The sequence below is a fragment of the Pleurodeles waltl genome, chromosome 7 (genome assembly GCF_031143425.1).
Source record: "Pleurodeles waltl isolate 20211129_DDA chromosome 7, aPleWal1.hap1.20221129, whole genome shotgun sequence".
Lineage (NCBI taxonomy): Eukaryota > Metazoa > Chordata > Amphibia > Caudata > Salamandridae > Pleurodeles > Pleurodeles waltl.
The window spans coordinates 530481556-530497545 of NC_090446.1; the positions used below are offsets into that span (position 1 = coordinate 530481556).

The 15990-nt window shown below is 41.2% G+C and overlaps 1 protein-coding gene across 1 annotated transcript in view; it reads left to right on the forward strand.

Annotated features, from left to right (window-relative positions):
* LOC138304294 (zinc-binding protein A33-like) overlaps positions 1-12300 on the forward strand; it is a 160270-nt gene extending 147970 nt beyond the window's left edge. Inside the window, exon 8 of the mRNA XM_069244239.1 lies at positions 10257-12300. Coding sequence (XP_069100340.1) covers positions 10257-10804 — 548 coding nt within the window. The 3' untranslated portion in view covers positions 10805-12300. The remainder of the gene's footprint in view (positions 1-10256) is intronic.
* Positions 12301-15990: the final 3690 nt, after the last annotated feature.

Consider the following 15990-nt stretch of genomic DNA (forward strand, 5'->3'; position numbering starts at 1 on the left):
CCTAAGGCTGTCAGGTCTAACAATCCATATTACTAACCATATTACTGGTTACTGAAGTCTGGCTCGCTATTGTTAACTGAAAACCACCTCTGGGTAATAACCAAACTCATATCACTGAGGTTTACCATTAACAAGCTCAAATCCCTTCTGAGCTCCATGCAGAGGATTCAATTGATGGGGGTGGTTTGTTCAAGGTGGTGCTTTATAGTCTTTCCTCTGCTGCAGCGAGACCTGGATATTTAGGATATCACCCTGATGTGTTTGGATCAGTCCTAGGTTTTAGTGGGGATGACCAAAGCTTGTATCCTCTGTATTCCAAATGCCAGGTGGCAAATGCTAGTCCTGCAGTTGAGCCTGATTCCAGTCGATCCAACACTGAAGCTGCCACTCCAACTCTATTTTCATCCCAAAGGAGACTGAAAGATCTGCAGTGGTGGCTGGTAAGCACGGGCCACACCTGTGGCAGATCTCTCCTCCCCACAGTGATGACGTGCATAGCTTCTGGGAGAGGTGAGGTCAGAGACTCCTGGTCTCCTGCAGGGAGCTAACTCCATATCAGATTGTTGGAGCTTCAGCTGATTAGTTTAGCTCTGAAGACCTTTCTGCCCTCCATCAAAGGGAAGAAGGTTTGGGTCCTCTTTGACAACACGGCTGCTGTGTGGTGCTACAACAAAGCATACAAAGTGGGATTGTGGATCCTTTGCCAGGAGACACTACACCACTGAAGGTGGCTGGACCATCAAATCAGCTTCCTGGTTGCCTTCCACCTAGGATTCCAAAATATCAGAGTGACCGAAATGAGCAGGTGTCGCCTGGCAGACCATGACAGGTGTCTCCATCCCAAGGTGGGCATCTTTAATCAGTGGTGCGACCCTTGACTAGATTTATTTTCCATAGTCTAAAACATAGTGTCAACTATCCTGTGGGTTGGAATTACATCCATGGTAGTCGTTAGGAGACCCATTTCGACTGGAATGATAGACTCCTGTATGCCTTTCCAACACTACATCTTGTGACTCTGGTTTGAGGAACATCAAGACGGACAAGATCAAACTAATTCTCATCATGCAAGATTGGGCCTGGAGACTGGTACCCAGAGCTCCTTAGCTGGACTATTTGTCCTCCAATCAGGCTTTCAGTTAAGAAGAACCTAAAATCTCAGCAGCTGGGTAGGGTCTACATCAGTCGTCACAACCTCCACCTCCACACAAAGGTTGAATGACCGCACCTGAATGCATTTGACTTGCCAACCAAGGTGGTTGATGTCATACTTGCAGCCATACCCCATTCTACGAAATTTAGCTATGCTGGGTGCTGGTGCTTGGTGTGGTGCTGGAAACACCAACCCCTCGCCCAGCTCCTCCATATTGTAAACTTTTTGTTCTTTTGTTAAAATAGTAAGGCATTTTGGTGGGCATAGTGAATGGTTGCCAGCATTTTCGGCCTTTCTGTTTTTACCTGACCGACTGTCTTTAAGTCGCTGGTTGTGATGCAATTCATAAAAGGTTTAACAAAACCCATTTTTTATGGCTCAGTCGAACGTGAACTTGGGCTTTACATTTCTCATGTGCTTGCAGTTAGAGCCTATGCACAGCTGTTGCCAAAAACTAACAACATTCTTCCATCTGGCAATTGCATCCGCATGCTGCATGAGTGAACTGCAGGTGCTTTCAGTCCAACTTCCCTGCACCACGAACACCTTTCTGGACAAATGGGTTGTGCAGACACCCGGGGCCTTCCTTTCAAAGGATGTGACTTTTCCACTTTGGACAGTTGATCATTCTGCCAGCGTTTTTTGCCCCACTTTGTTGTGTATGTATTTGTAATGCACGCTATAACCCGCAAAGGTATCCTTAGCGCTGCCATGGAACCAACTCCAGGCAGGATGGATAGGAAGACCTATGGAGATGTTGCAAGACCTAAACAGAGCAATCCGTATGCAGGGGTGGCTCCTGCTACTGTTTTTGGAATGAGCAGTGGCAGGATGACCTTGCTGAAATTGAAGACTGTTGCTGAAATTAGCTTTCACCTTGCGTAGACAACAGTGGCACACCTCATTGACAGTCTATTCCATGTTGAGGAAATCAATAATGACCTAAGCACAACTCTGCCTACCTGCTGTGGAATACTCCGAGCATTCATAAGAAAGTGTTTAACTCTTGCATTTGACAGAAACTAAGGATGTGAGTGTAGCACTTGTCTCAGAGACGCATTTCCAAGGAGACCAGAAACTTAGCCATGCCAACCGTAGAGTCTACTGCATGGGCCACTCAACTGGATCCAAGGGTGTTGGAACATCATTGATCATAAAAACGAAACTAAAGCATCAAAAGATTGCCCTAACACCACTGAGGAACACTGAAGCAGCTGTGTACAGGTCCCGACACCGGCAGAGCTGGTTTGCTTACCACCTAGTGCTCTCTTAAAGCAAAGATACTCACAAGCAAAGTAGATGCTGTCTTCAACTCCAGCATCCCAACCATGAGTGGAGAAGTGAACTTAATGCCAAACAGTGCTGGATTTCTCATACATCAAACAGCAAGGGACCTATATTTCTCACCTGTTCAATAAAAAAAATAGTTGTTGGTCTAACCTAACCCTCACACTACCAGACACATCAAGTCATAAACAGATGTTCTGGATACTGTAGTCAAGAAAAACCTTCCTTGTAGTCTATGGAGATTAAAGCTTTATCAGAATGAACCTCAAAGTACAATCCTGTGTTGCCCACGGTTCACAACCCTGTATTGATATTGATCATGATTGGTGATGAAATAGAAAACCAGCAATAAGGTACCAGGTGTCACTTCAAGAAGGAAGACTGGATTCTTAGCAGGGCAATGACTCTTGGCCCTCTGCATCCACTGAAGACAAGTACTAAGCTGTATCCACTCCTCGGCTGCAATGCTGTTGAATGCAGTGTCCTACAACAGAAACCCCAACACTGTTCCATCAGTGACCTTCCAAAAGCCGTCAGTCAATAGCTGAATAAAAAGAACAGGATGGTCGTGGCAGACCTACTGCACACATGGCCTTCTGAAGATGTTCAGTTTGCTCACAGAGTTGCTGCAGGAGGAAAGAAGTCAGCATGGAGGTGAAAAAGGAAAGCAAACACAGCGAAACTGAATGACTCTGACAACTGTCTGAAGAATGACCAGTCGTTTGACTGGCAAAAAGGACTCAAACCCACCAGTACAAGATAAGACTCGCCTCACTTGCAGCACACGGGACAATGCAGAGGTCCGTACTGATAAACTAGAGCAGTGGTTCCCAATCTGTGCCGTCAAAACCAGTTTGAGAACCAAAAAATGTTCGTCCGGTAAATGCTTCTGCATTTTTATAATTGGATTTCCAGTTGAGTTTACGGGTCGTTTGTCATTAAATTCTTGATGTGCACGGTCCGTGGTTCTTTTCAAGATAACCGTCTAGCTTCCATTTTTCTGTAAGCGAAGTTTCAATTACATTCAAGTTTTCACATTCTCCCGAATTTAGGGGCCTCCAATTTTTGTTATGGTAATTTCTCAACCCTTTTTTGGGGGGGGTTGGGTTTTTTTTTATAAAAAAATATAATTTCCGAACGCCGCAGTTGATTTTGCATTTTCATAAAGCAGTGCCTTCTTGAACATGCTGCTCCGATTTTCATTGTAGTTTCAGAACAGAAATATTTTAAATGACCTTTCATGTGAAATCGAGTAGGAATTTGTCTCGGCTTTTCCATTTAGGAAGATAAGTCATTTGTGTGTTTCTGCTGTAATCGCTTGGGCTTCACATAGTTTCAATAAACGTTTGGTTTGTAAACACAATCAGTAAGATCCTTGGTCGAGTGAAGGTTTTCAGTAGGCAGTTAGGGAGTTAAGTTGTAACCTCCGCTTGTGAGTACCTACTATGCGGAAATTAATCACGACCCTACAGTGAGACTACAAACACAGATTAGAACCATCAGAGGTTACAACTTACAAAAACCTCTGTTTGCATTTAAACGGACCGCTAACATAAAAGATCTAGTGGTACATACACGCCCACGAACTCTACCTAACCCTACTAACCAAAAGACACTATGGGATCTCCCACTAGTTGTGGGTCATCACCCCTGTGGGAATTGTAACGTATGTAGCCTCACCAGACATCTAAAGAGACTCGATTTTGACTCTATTGGGCCTTGGTATCTTAAAAAACATACTAATTGTAATACCAAGAACTGTATTTATATGATAACGTGCCCTTGTGACTTGCATTATATCGGGATGACATCTAGACCCGTTAAGACTCGTATCAACGAACACAGAAGCAACATTAGGTGCAAAAAACTTACTACCAAACTGAGTGTTCACTTTTTGGAGGTTCACCACTCCCCGAACGATCTATGGTGGTTGGTAGTTGAAGCACCCTCAATTCGTCCTGATGATTCTAAAGCCCTCTTCAGGATTGAACAAAAATGGGTGTTCAAATTGGGGACACATCTACAGGGACTCAATGATGATATCCCTTGGTCCTCCCTCTCATCGTAGACTCTGGCCACTACATTTTATATTTTCATATTTTTAGATTTCTGCACACTAATTTTGAACATTTCTTTTCTTTTCTGTAATATTTTTCTTGTGCTGGCTCATAGACACCACAGCAATACAATATATCCTAGTGATATAACACTTTGGAGTACTTCTTGCCTTCCATTCGTTCTGGTTTCTCATGTGCTTAACAATTGTTAAGATATCAGCCCTTCCCCGATCTGCTGATCGGGAGTTTGTCCGAGGTAGGGACTTCGGGGTGAGGAAATGCTAGTGCGATCGGCATTTTGTAGTTTTTCCTGGATAGCCAGTCTTTGACTGGACTTACATGAGTCCGTTCTTTGTTTTTTATTTCTTAGAAGACGCGCGACAGATACCATCTGTAGTTCTTCTTTGGTATCTTGGTCCCACTGGACTCGCGTGAGTCCTTCCTCCATTTCTACTATTAGACGCGCGATGAACAGCCACGTCTATTTATAGCTCAAGAGACTACCCGACCCGGTTGTTTCCGGGTGACGGTCTCCGAGGGTAGGTCCTATAACCGGACCATTGACAGAGTTTGTAAGTACTTAACTGACGTTCTAATGAGAACGCTTTTCGCTTTGTTTGTAGACTCGTGACATTTCTTCCATTAATCTGCTGACTAGGCGTTCGCGCCGACGTTTGGCAAATGCCGTATTTTCATCGTAAGCGTATCGAGAGTTTCGCTCACATCAAGTAACACAACATATGTGTAATCTATAATGGATACTAGTGTTTGCATGCTTGGGGCACATATAGACTCATATGATGCTACACTCTTAATAATTGATGAGATTTGCATTTGCTTGATATAATGTTGAGGTTTTATCTAACTCAACCTGATTATAATTTATGCTAATCACCAACCTTGTCTATGTGGCACCACAAGACCACATATTTAACCATTTACTACTCAGAACAATGTTCTACCTTGTGGATAAGTTACCTGATGCCTATACTTTTAACTCTCACTGTATAGTATTGACCTTGTCCTACTATTATTTATAATTAGTGTCAACTTGAGTCCCAGAGACGCATTACCCATGGAACCTGTTCTCGAGTAGGGGGTGGTAAGCATTTATGTTTGTGTGATGTCCCGTTCGTTTATTTTTACACCTGAATTTGGTTGTGGTAAATCCAATTTACATTTGAGATATATCATAATTATGAAATTTGTTCCATGCCAGCTTGGTTTTGCCTCTTTTTTCCTTGTTCTTGTTTTTCAGGGTACCTGTATTACCAGTTATCTTAAGTAAGTGACCGGTCTTATTATATCTTTATTGACGATACATACTTCAAAGAGGTTAGTTATTTAGTTACGCAAGTCCTGATGAAGCGTCAATGGATCCGGATGGACCAACAGACGCAAAACATGTCGACCATATCATAGAGATTCTCTTTAATATTTAGAATACTCTACTATATTTAATCACTTTTTGAAAGGTTTTTTGAGCATAATTCTCTACTGCACTTTCAAAACCATGTTTTTAACCTTGGTCTTCATCCTTGTAGATTAGACTGATTAAATGATGGAGTTTAACGGATGAATAACCAATTTTAAACCTCTTCCTTCATTTTTTGATGGTGACTCATAGCACCCTTGTTTTGCATAGTTGAACTTTTTAGTCACTGTCTCAAAAAGTTGGCTGAGAGCCCCCATTTCGGGGTGCCCACTAAGCATTGCAGTGCCAGCCTAGTGAGGAGCTATTCCCGATGATGATGCTAGTCATCCACAAGGATGCTAGAGGGTTTTCGCTCCTGTAATAAAATTATTTGGCAGTGGTCCTCTTCCTGTAGATAAAAGGATGAGATGTATGCAAAAACTGTCCTCTTGACAACCATCAAATAATTGGTTACAGCTAAGGAATTGTATAGTACCACCTACCACATTTTGCTGTGCTGCTGTGGAAAGAAAACTACATAACCAAGACAGTTTGAGGCGTGTCAAATTTTACCTGTGCAGAGTCTAATCAGAGTCATTCCTACATGTATGTTAAATTCCAGAGTGCCTTCAAAATATTGTAACATGAGCTTAGTTCACAGCCGCTTCTGGTTGTTCCACTGGTTATTTGAGAAGCCTTGGTCCCTTGTTTTGGAACTCCGACTGTAAATCCGAGAATTGCACTATGTTTAGAAAAAATTCTAAAACTTGGTTATTCCTGTGAATTCTCGCAGCCTATGAAAGTACCCTGCTTATCTTCATGTGAAGCTGAGCCACAGATCTGAGGCTATCTTGGAATCTGAACAGTATAGGGGCAGGAATAGAGCACCCTGGGATGCTATAAGAGCCTGGGGAAGCAGGGCATGATCTAGAACCTTTGTGTGCCTTGGAGAATTCCAAAGATTACCTGAGAGAAGTTTGGTTATTTTGCATCTTCCAAGCCTTGTTTATGATGGAAATTTCTAATTTTATTAAGAAATGGAAATAGTTTTCCTTACTTTTGTGCTTTGTTTAGAACAGTAGATAGAAGACGATGTCCATAAAAATATACTTTTCCTATGTGTTTAAGCAACATTTAAACTACTCTATCTAGAAGGCCTGGGCGAAGGACTACACAAACGATTATTAGGTGTTCAAACAGTGGCATTAAATTTTGAGATAGAGTCTTGCCTCCTTCTCATTGTTGCTGCTGAACATTATCTCTGATTGTGTGAAATTAGCTGTATCATGAACACAATGTAAGTGGTAATGAGCAGGATGGCCACCATAAATTCCAGGTCTTGAGAAGGATACTCCTGTAGACAGTGGAACTGTAGCAGTGTTGGCTTGTAGGAAGTTAACAGTTAGAACATTGAAACAGGGATGGGGCTTTCAGCAAAAGAAGTTAAATGTACCCATCAAGCTAGTTGCAGGGATAATGCTGTCTCTCTGTATGATAAAACTATCACTTTCCAGCATTAAAAAAGCTTGGAAAAAAACAAGTTGTATTGTAAAATCAGAGGTTCACATTGTGCTATTTTGAAGCATATTTATGACCAAGGCATGCATAAATCTATTTTCAATTAAAGGTTTTGAAAGGTTTTGGTTTTATATAACGGCTCTTGTTGGATCTGTTTATTTTTGGGTGTGGTCTTTGGTGAGACGCCTGTAGTTGACTCAATCTATTGTTTTACCCAAACATGCGTTAAATACAAACGTAGAGGGGCTTTTGTTCATAGAAATTCATCCATTGGTTATTCTGTTGACGTTCACTTATTGCTTACCCACAAAAAATTATAGGGCAATGGTTGATTCTTCTTTTTCCACTGGCTTACTGCACTTTGAGTGGCTGCACAAATCACTTTGTATTTTTTTCACAACTGTCTAAATAGTCCCTTTCTCTTCAATGTCTATGCTGGTTTAAAGTGTGGGTTTATTTTATTAACTTGTTCTATTAATTATAAATACCAGCTATTTATTTTGCCTGCACCTTTGGTGCTTAGTTAGGGGGATCTATTTTCCATTTCAAGTTGTGAAGCGTTTCGATAGCATTGTAGCTGCCTGCAATTTGAGTGCTTGCTTAGCTGATTTATTCTAATCTCATTTAGAAATAATTATAAAATGCATGACATAACTGAAAGGTTTATTTGAAGAAACATATTTACTAAAGGGCCAAATGAGTGCATGTTGTTTATCTTGCCCATGCAAGAGAAAATTCTCATGTGGGAGCCAGTCTGAAATCTCAGATCCACAGTACCAAGTCTGAAACCGTGAATCCAAAAGGAACGCTGAGAGAAAAGGCTCCCGTTTTCCAATGAGATTCCACTTTAGAAAAGGAAAAAAAAACATTCTGGCATGGTGGAGAATCCACAAATTCCAAATGGCCAAGATATGCAAAAGTGTTAACACTTTAGCACACACTCTGCAACTTTTTTTAACCACTTACCTCTCAAAAACTACTAGAGTTTTACACCAAACCAAAGAAACCACATTTTCCAATTAAAGTTTTCATGCCAAGATAGCTGTTATTCCATTCAGATTTTGGGCTGTAAGTGCAAGCAAACATTTCTATGGGAGCTAAAGTGTGGGAGGGGGGATATTTTCACCTCCCCTTCACATTTTGTCCCTTCTGCACATACCTGCTCTAAAATCTGCATAATGGTTCGTGTCTTATGCTAACGAAATGACTCCAGGTCAAAAGTTATATGCAAATCAAAATACTTTCAGTGGAAAGAGCGGCAAACCCATACGTACACTGTATACAATATTGTTATGGGGCTTTGGGTTACTACTCTTCATATTTTGGTCGTCTCATTAGCCATTCACGGCTTGCTTCTGTCCACAAGATTCAGCCACTTGGTCAGCCCACATGAACTACTTGTTCTCCTGAGTGACTCCATTCTTCCTGACTTGCATAGCCACCAATAATAAGCGCACTTGAGTGCCAGGGATGTGGGGCCTAAAATGTACGTTGACAATGCTTCTTTGTTACCATTCTTTATCCTTGTTAGGTCACCCTTGTGGTTTAAGGTGTCAGTAATTCAAAGCCAATTGTACCTTTTCTTTAAGCCAGTAAGAATCATATTCTCTAGTAGAGCATTAAAGCTAAAGTTGTCCGTTATAATTACAGTTGCCTTCTGGGAAACAACTATACTATTCTATGAAAATGATATGCAACTGATAAATTGAATTTTTTTTAATGTAAAATGTTTATTGCACGTTTATGGCCATTACATTAGCAATTGTTTTTTGGCAAGTTTGAAATATTATTGCTTGTCAAGGCCAGACTCTTTTGACTTTGCCAAAGCTTGTTAGCCGTTTGAAAGTGGTCAAATGGCATTTGCTGGTTTGACTGAATGATAGTAACGCGTGTTAATGGTGCCTGGAGGTAACTTCACTTGAAATGAGCACATTTCAAATGCCCCAAGTTTATTTTATACAAATCTGTGCTAGAATCTTCTGAAGCGAACTTTCCCAAGTAAACGGTCTTCACCAGCTGTTTTGAGCAGCATATTACTCGTGGCCAAATGTTGGCAGTTTGGAGTGCATGAGACTTAACGTTCTGCAAGGACAACTGTGGCCGAGAGGGAGGATAGGAACCGGAGTGGATGGATTGCCTCGGTCTTGGAAGGTGTGTGCACGTGACTTCACTGCTAAGGTCTTGCATGACTATTTTGCTGATGCATAGTTCGTGAGGGCAGCGATGTTAGAGGGAGAATGACCAGCCGAACTATGTTGGCATTGAGTATATTCACCTACTTGCACTGTGTGGTGGTTGTTGTCAGGGGAGAGGAAAGTGGAAGGGGTTGAAGAGCAGTGGACATGCAACCATGCTGCCACTACCAGGTTCCACTGCTTGTTGCATTGCAAGAGAGGTTTACTGGCTGTTAATGGGTGGTTGTATTTAAGGTAAATGTTTCAAATGAATATTACAGCACGAAATGTTTAGGTATTTTTCAATTTAATAAAACTACTTTCAAAATGTTTGTGTAATCAGGCTTAAACTAATTTAATTTTGAACAAGTGCATAAAGAAACTGACTAGGGCAATGTTTTTCCTGCTTGTTTTACAGACTTCCTAAAAAATTAAAGTTGACACTTGTAATAATATTGCTAGTTGAGGATTATCTAGTGCAAGTGTTTTCTCTCTGGGCATTTTCTGTAGTGCCTCATTTAAGTTGATTTAGTCCCTCCCTGGTGCTGCGGGTTGACAATCTAAAATGTGGTTTCACACTAGGTGAAGGCCATGTAAAACTTGAATGATTTTTCAAGCTATTCTATTGTAAAGCTTTTATTTTCTTTACCCAGCTCCTTCCTGCTTGACTTTGGACCATGACACTGCACACTGTGAGCTGGTCCTGTCCGAAGATCGAACCAGCGTGTGGTACAGCGGCACAAAACAAACACTGCCTGACCACCCCAAGAGGTTTACCAAGACTCCAGCTGTCCTGGCATTGCAAGGCTTCTGGTCAGGAACGCACTACTGGGAGGTTCATGTAGGGACTGCTCCCACCTGGGCTGTAGGTGTAGCCTTAGATTCTATAAGCAGAACAGAAAATATCCCACGTATAGCTTGGAAAGGGCTCTGGTTGTTGCAGCTGAAGCAAGGCAACGTTTACGAAGCACTAGGTGTAAAAAACCACATTCTGTCACTCGCCTCGAGACCCCAGAAGATTGGTGTGTATCTGGATACCAAGAAGAGGCAGGTCTCCTTCTTCAACGCAGATGGCATGTGCCACATACACACTTTCCACTGTGTTAGTTCTTCAAAAGTCGTGCCCACGTTCCTTCCCTATTTCTCCCCATGCACAGGTACTGCTTCGAAGCACTCTGAGCTGCTCACCATCTGTTACTAGTGCTAAGGAAAGCTTGTTGAGGGCACCTTTCAGAATATTCTTAACACGGAACAGCATTTTAGTATACAGTTAAAGAACACCACTCGATGTAATTTATGGATACTTGGGAGTGTCAGGAATTGAACCTTGAAAGTTGTTTGTGGCGTATTTGTTTCTGTATATTTCATTTTTTTTTTATATACAACATTCCCACTTCATGTGGCTGATGCTAACAGGAGCAAGAACGTTTCTTCATGTGTTTACTAATTTGCTCTTATTGTGAATACAATGGAACGTTCTTTTGTTGGGTAGTGTTACTTGACTAAATTGTAAATTTAATCTCGAACACCTTTAATTTCAAATAATGAATCCATAGTTCTGGATACCTGCTAAGGTTTGTATCACAGGAGGCCACTCGAGTTTCCTAAAGACGCTAACTACTCATTATTCTTCACTATTGTTGGTGTTGCCCGCTGCACCAATGCAGTGTAGCTTCCTTGATTGGTGGTTATTTGTGAAAAAAATAATTCAGCTTTGTAAACGCGTGAACAATTGACGTTCCGCACATTTTGTTTCTTGGTAAATGTAGTAAAATTGAATGGACTGTTTTGTTTATTTTTGTGGTTTAAACCAAATGAGCTATTTATATAATTTATTTTTGACTGGCTGGCCAATGGCTGGGTAACGCCTAAACTCCGTGTTTAGTGATCGTGCACACCAAACAAGGACAACTTGGGTAACGTAAATGGATGCAAGTATTACATCCTAGCAGTGCACATGTTAAAGTTTCATAAATCATATTTATTCTTTCTGAATACACCCGGCTTTGAGCAAAAATGTTATTCTGAATGTTTATCAAATGTAATTTACAAAATGTTCCAATCTGAAGACTAGTTACAGCACAAAATGAAATCAATTATAAAATTCACAAACGATGGAATTTTTTTATGGGGGCTTCACTGTTGCTGGTCAAGGGAAATTGGCACCTGTATAGATAGGGCGGAGTAATTTTGAAACACAATTAAGCATGCATATGAAACATGTCAGTAATTATGTTATGCAAGGTGTGTGCTATTTGTTAGACTACATTTCCATTTCTTAATTTGAACATGTTTATCTTGGGTCTGCGAATGTATTCCAATGAGCTTCATAGTAGTGTTGGGAGGAATATTGCAGCATGACTTAGAAATGTCATGAATTTAAGGTCACTTTTGGGGGTCCAGATTAGTTGGGTGGGTGAAAGGGACTTTTTTGTTTTGGGAGTAGGGGCAGCAGGCAAGTCTATGAATCTAGTTAGTTCACAGCGTCACTTGAAAACTTTTGCATTTGTTTAAGCTGTCCACAGCAATTTATAATTGCCTCTAAGGGCTCTAGTTTACATAGTGCAAAGCCCAGTCTGAAACCACAGCCACAAAGAAGACTTGTAATACCCTATGTTTGATGTACAGTAATTTATCTTCTTGTCTTGTATTTTTATTTATTTATGATCCATGTATTTTAACAAATAAACTATTTTATATGTACATGGCCCATCCGTCATACTTAGTGCCTATGCATTTTGTGTTTATGGTGCACAAAGGTATGGTGGGCTCCAGCGCCAAATCAGTTTGGTTTTACGTGATTGATAATGCACCGTCTGGGTTTAATATTGCATGCACTTGATGAGTTGTAATTAATTCAGGTCACTCTGCCAGTTTAATAACTAACTAGTCCTTTAAACATAATATATCGAATTTATCATATAAAGACCAGCGTGTCTGTGATGCACCAGTCCTGACATGAACAGGATAAACTGTCATCCACCGACGGGAAAGTAATAAACAGCAGCTTCTAGCCAAACGTAAGATCCTAGGACAATACCTTTTATAGAAAGCTTTTCTACATTAACTGGGGAGTTTGAAAGGGAAACACCCACTGTGTTACACTATGCAATCGTGGAGACGAGCACTCTTAAGTTCCACATTGTTAGTGGGATATTCACGTTATCGTGGATGGCTGCACCCCTGAACTATATCTATAGGCTTTAGCATTAATTCTAATCATTGACAGGTGAAAATTTGGGGCTTTCTCTAAATGTGGCCTGCTTGTTTGCTAGGCCTTGTGTGCTCCCACTCATGTTGTGTTTTCCCTTTCTTCTTCTGCACTGAAAAGGCCTAGAAGCAAGGCTAAAATTGTTTTTTCCGTCTTGCTATATCCATTTATAGTCATATGTTTGAACTGACCTATTCCTGTGTGGAATCCTGGTTCATTTGCAACACAAAATATTTTATTTTTCATACTAGTATGTTGAAATGCAGACATTTAGAACAGCCTAGGTAAAGGCCTTAATTGCTGAATGTCTGTTAGAAAAAGCTAAATTAAGGATTAAAATTAATGAAAAGCAAAAGAAAGTCTAACGTTAATAGAACCCCATTTTTAAAGCTGAAATTTGACAGCCTGTAGTTTAAGGTAGCCAATAGCTCAAACATCTTCTAATGATGTGTACTGGTAGTTGCTTTCTGCGCTTTTTCCTGTCGGTGTAAAGGATTCTTGAGAGCTTGTCTCTACAATTTTCACCCTTATTTGATGATGATTTTGTTCAGACTTGTTTTTCACATTTGTGTTACTTCTTTGAAGGGAGTGGTGAGAATGTTTCACTGAACCGTTTTTCAGTTTTTTTCCCCCCACTGACTATAGTCTACTACTTTGCATGCAGTCTGGCAGGAAGACGGCTAGGAGTGACCCACAGTCACTGTTAACCCTACATTGTTTCCACATTGTGACGCAGTGTTGGGTCATTAATATTTGTCCTCTGGGACTCTGAAGCACAGAAGTCACAACCAGATGCTCTCCATTTACAACAGTTAAGTGAGGCTGATGCAGAGAAGTACAAATGCAACATGCTAGCTGACAAAGATTGATATGAGAGGACCTTGTCAGGTTTCTTAAACTCTAAGCACTTCACATCAAAGCCTTCAATGTTGCGGCGTTTCACTTCTACAGCTGATTCAAAGGTGTCCGGCCACATGACTCCACCAACCATACTTCAACTACAGAAGAAATAGCTTTAGCAGAGTCTATGATGGTTACGTTGGTTAAAGTGTAAAACCATGAACTCTGGCTTGACTTTACCAATGAAGAAATCACTCGTTATTCTATGTTGTCTACATGTAGTCTTCCCTTGATTGGCATGTGACTGTCTGGTAACTTTAAACCTGACACTTTACAAAAGCCCACCATCCGGTTTTCTACCAGGATCATCACATAGATATCAAAATGCTTCCACAAACACATGACAAACCATTCTAATAAAGGGAAAGGCACCTGCTCAGCGTACTTTCTGGTGCAAAAGAAATGCCAGAACCACAAATAATGGGCCGTTCTGGATCAAAAAAATAGTGAAAATGAGAAAGAAGACTTCTCAATTTTAGTGATACACCAAATCTCTTCTCAATTACTTTTGCATCGCATTGTGAAAGTAATGGGTCTTGCATATAGGTGTAGTACATTCAAACTCGAGGAAACATTGGAAGTTGTACATTTTTATGCTTTGTTGTTGGAAAATGCCACTACTGAGAGACAGGAATACACAAACGTAACGGACGTAATGCTTGAATTAATCTCAGCGACTGATAATTACGCAGGCTGCCTCCTAGTCAGCCTTCCATTGCCAGATATACCACCTTAGACCAGATCTAGCTGTATGTAACTAGCCTTGGTCCTTCTCTAATAGGAACAGTCCGGCCCAAACAAATGCCAATGGGTAAGATTCATTCAAGCATTTCACCCATCATTTTGTTGTTTGTTGCACTTGTTGCTGTAAGAGGAAATGGAATGTGCATGTGGCTCCCATGCTCACCATGCCATTGGACTCAAGCTTCTCCCTACTGATGAGGCCCAAATAGGTCAAACTTATCTGGGGTTGCGTCTGTTCCCCTCCAGAGAGGGTCTCACTTTTTCAATTTCGGATGGACTTCTTCCATGAGGATCAGGGTCATTACTGATTTGCCTAAAGCCGTCCCTGTCTAGAATGGCCAGGATGGTAAAAATAATGGCCTGGACTGTTACCTGAGCAAGCCCCTGTAGTTGAGGTCAGTTCAAGCATTCCATTAATTACTTTGTAGCGGTTGACTGCCAGTACACAGTCTTATCTTTAGCCTCACATGAGCCCTGTGAATATTTTCAAAATGGATGATGTTTGAAGCCAACCTGGGTATAAAACAGATTTGCATTTACCTTTGTCTAGATAATTAGATTGCAAATGCTCATTGTGTTAATTGGGGTTGTTTGACTGGGTTGTGAGCCCTGATCACGACCACAATTCTTGTCAGGATGTGTTCACAAGCAAACCCCAAATTAACCTGTATTTCCCATCTGGTAGCTTGGCACAGTGCAGTCAGGCTTAATTTGAAGGCAATGTGTAAAGTATTTGTGAAACACTTCAAACCACAAAACAATGAAAACACCAGATTAGACAAATAGAACTTGAGTTAATAAATAAAACAAGACCAAAACGACAGAAATCCATTAAGTAGAACTTATGATTTTTTTAAAGAATAAACTGTGAAACAGTGCTCAGAAGCGAGAAGTGCAAGCCAGGGAGAGCTGATCGTGCCAGACCAGAACAAAGGCAAAAGTTTATGCTGACCGTGAGGTAGCGCGGGCCGGCTACAGGGACCCAGTTAGACCAGCTGAACCAAAGTACCTTAAATTCTGACTGCAGATCGTTGCCTGGCTCTAAAATAGAGATGCAGCCAGGGTGATGTATTGGCTCTGAGATGCAGTGAGGCTGTGGCGCAAGATTCTGATGCGTTTGACTTCGAGAACCCTGTCATTGGGGCTTACAATGCTAAGACCAGTGTTGAGGATGGGTGACACAGTCGAAATGTGTTGGTTCAGTTCCACCAAGTAGCGTTGATTCAGAGCTTCGGCATTATCATCAAGACTGCCGTTGACAAGGGATAGGAGGCGCTTGCACCAAGGAAAGCGCAGTGGTGGTTCTGTAGGCGATGCACTGGTCCCAAGATGTGTCAATGCAAGTCTGTTGTGTAGGTTTTGACCCACGCAGCATTGTGATGTGCAGGTTCTGCTTCACACAGTGGTAATGTGCAGGTTCTGCTTCACATAGTGGTAATGTGCTGGTTCTGCTTCACACAGCGGTGGTGCTGGTTCTGCTTCACACAACAGCAGTGATGCGTTGATTTTGCTCCTGCAGCAGAGGATGCATT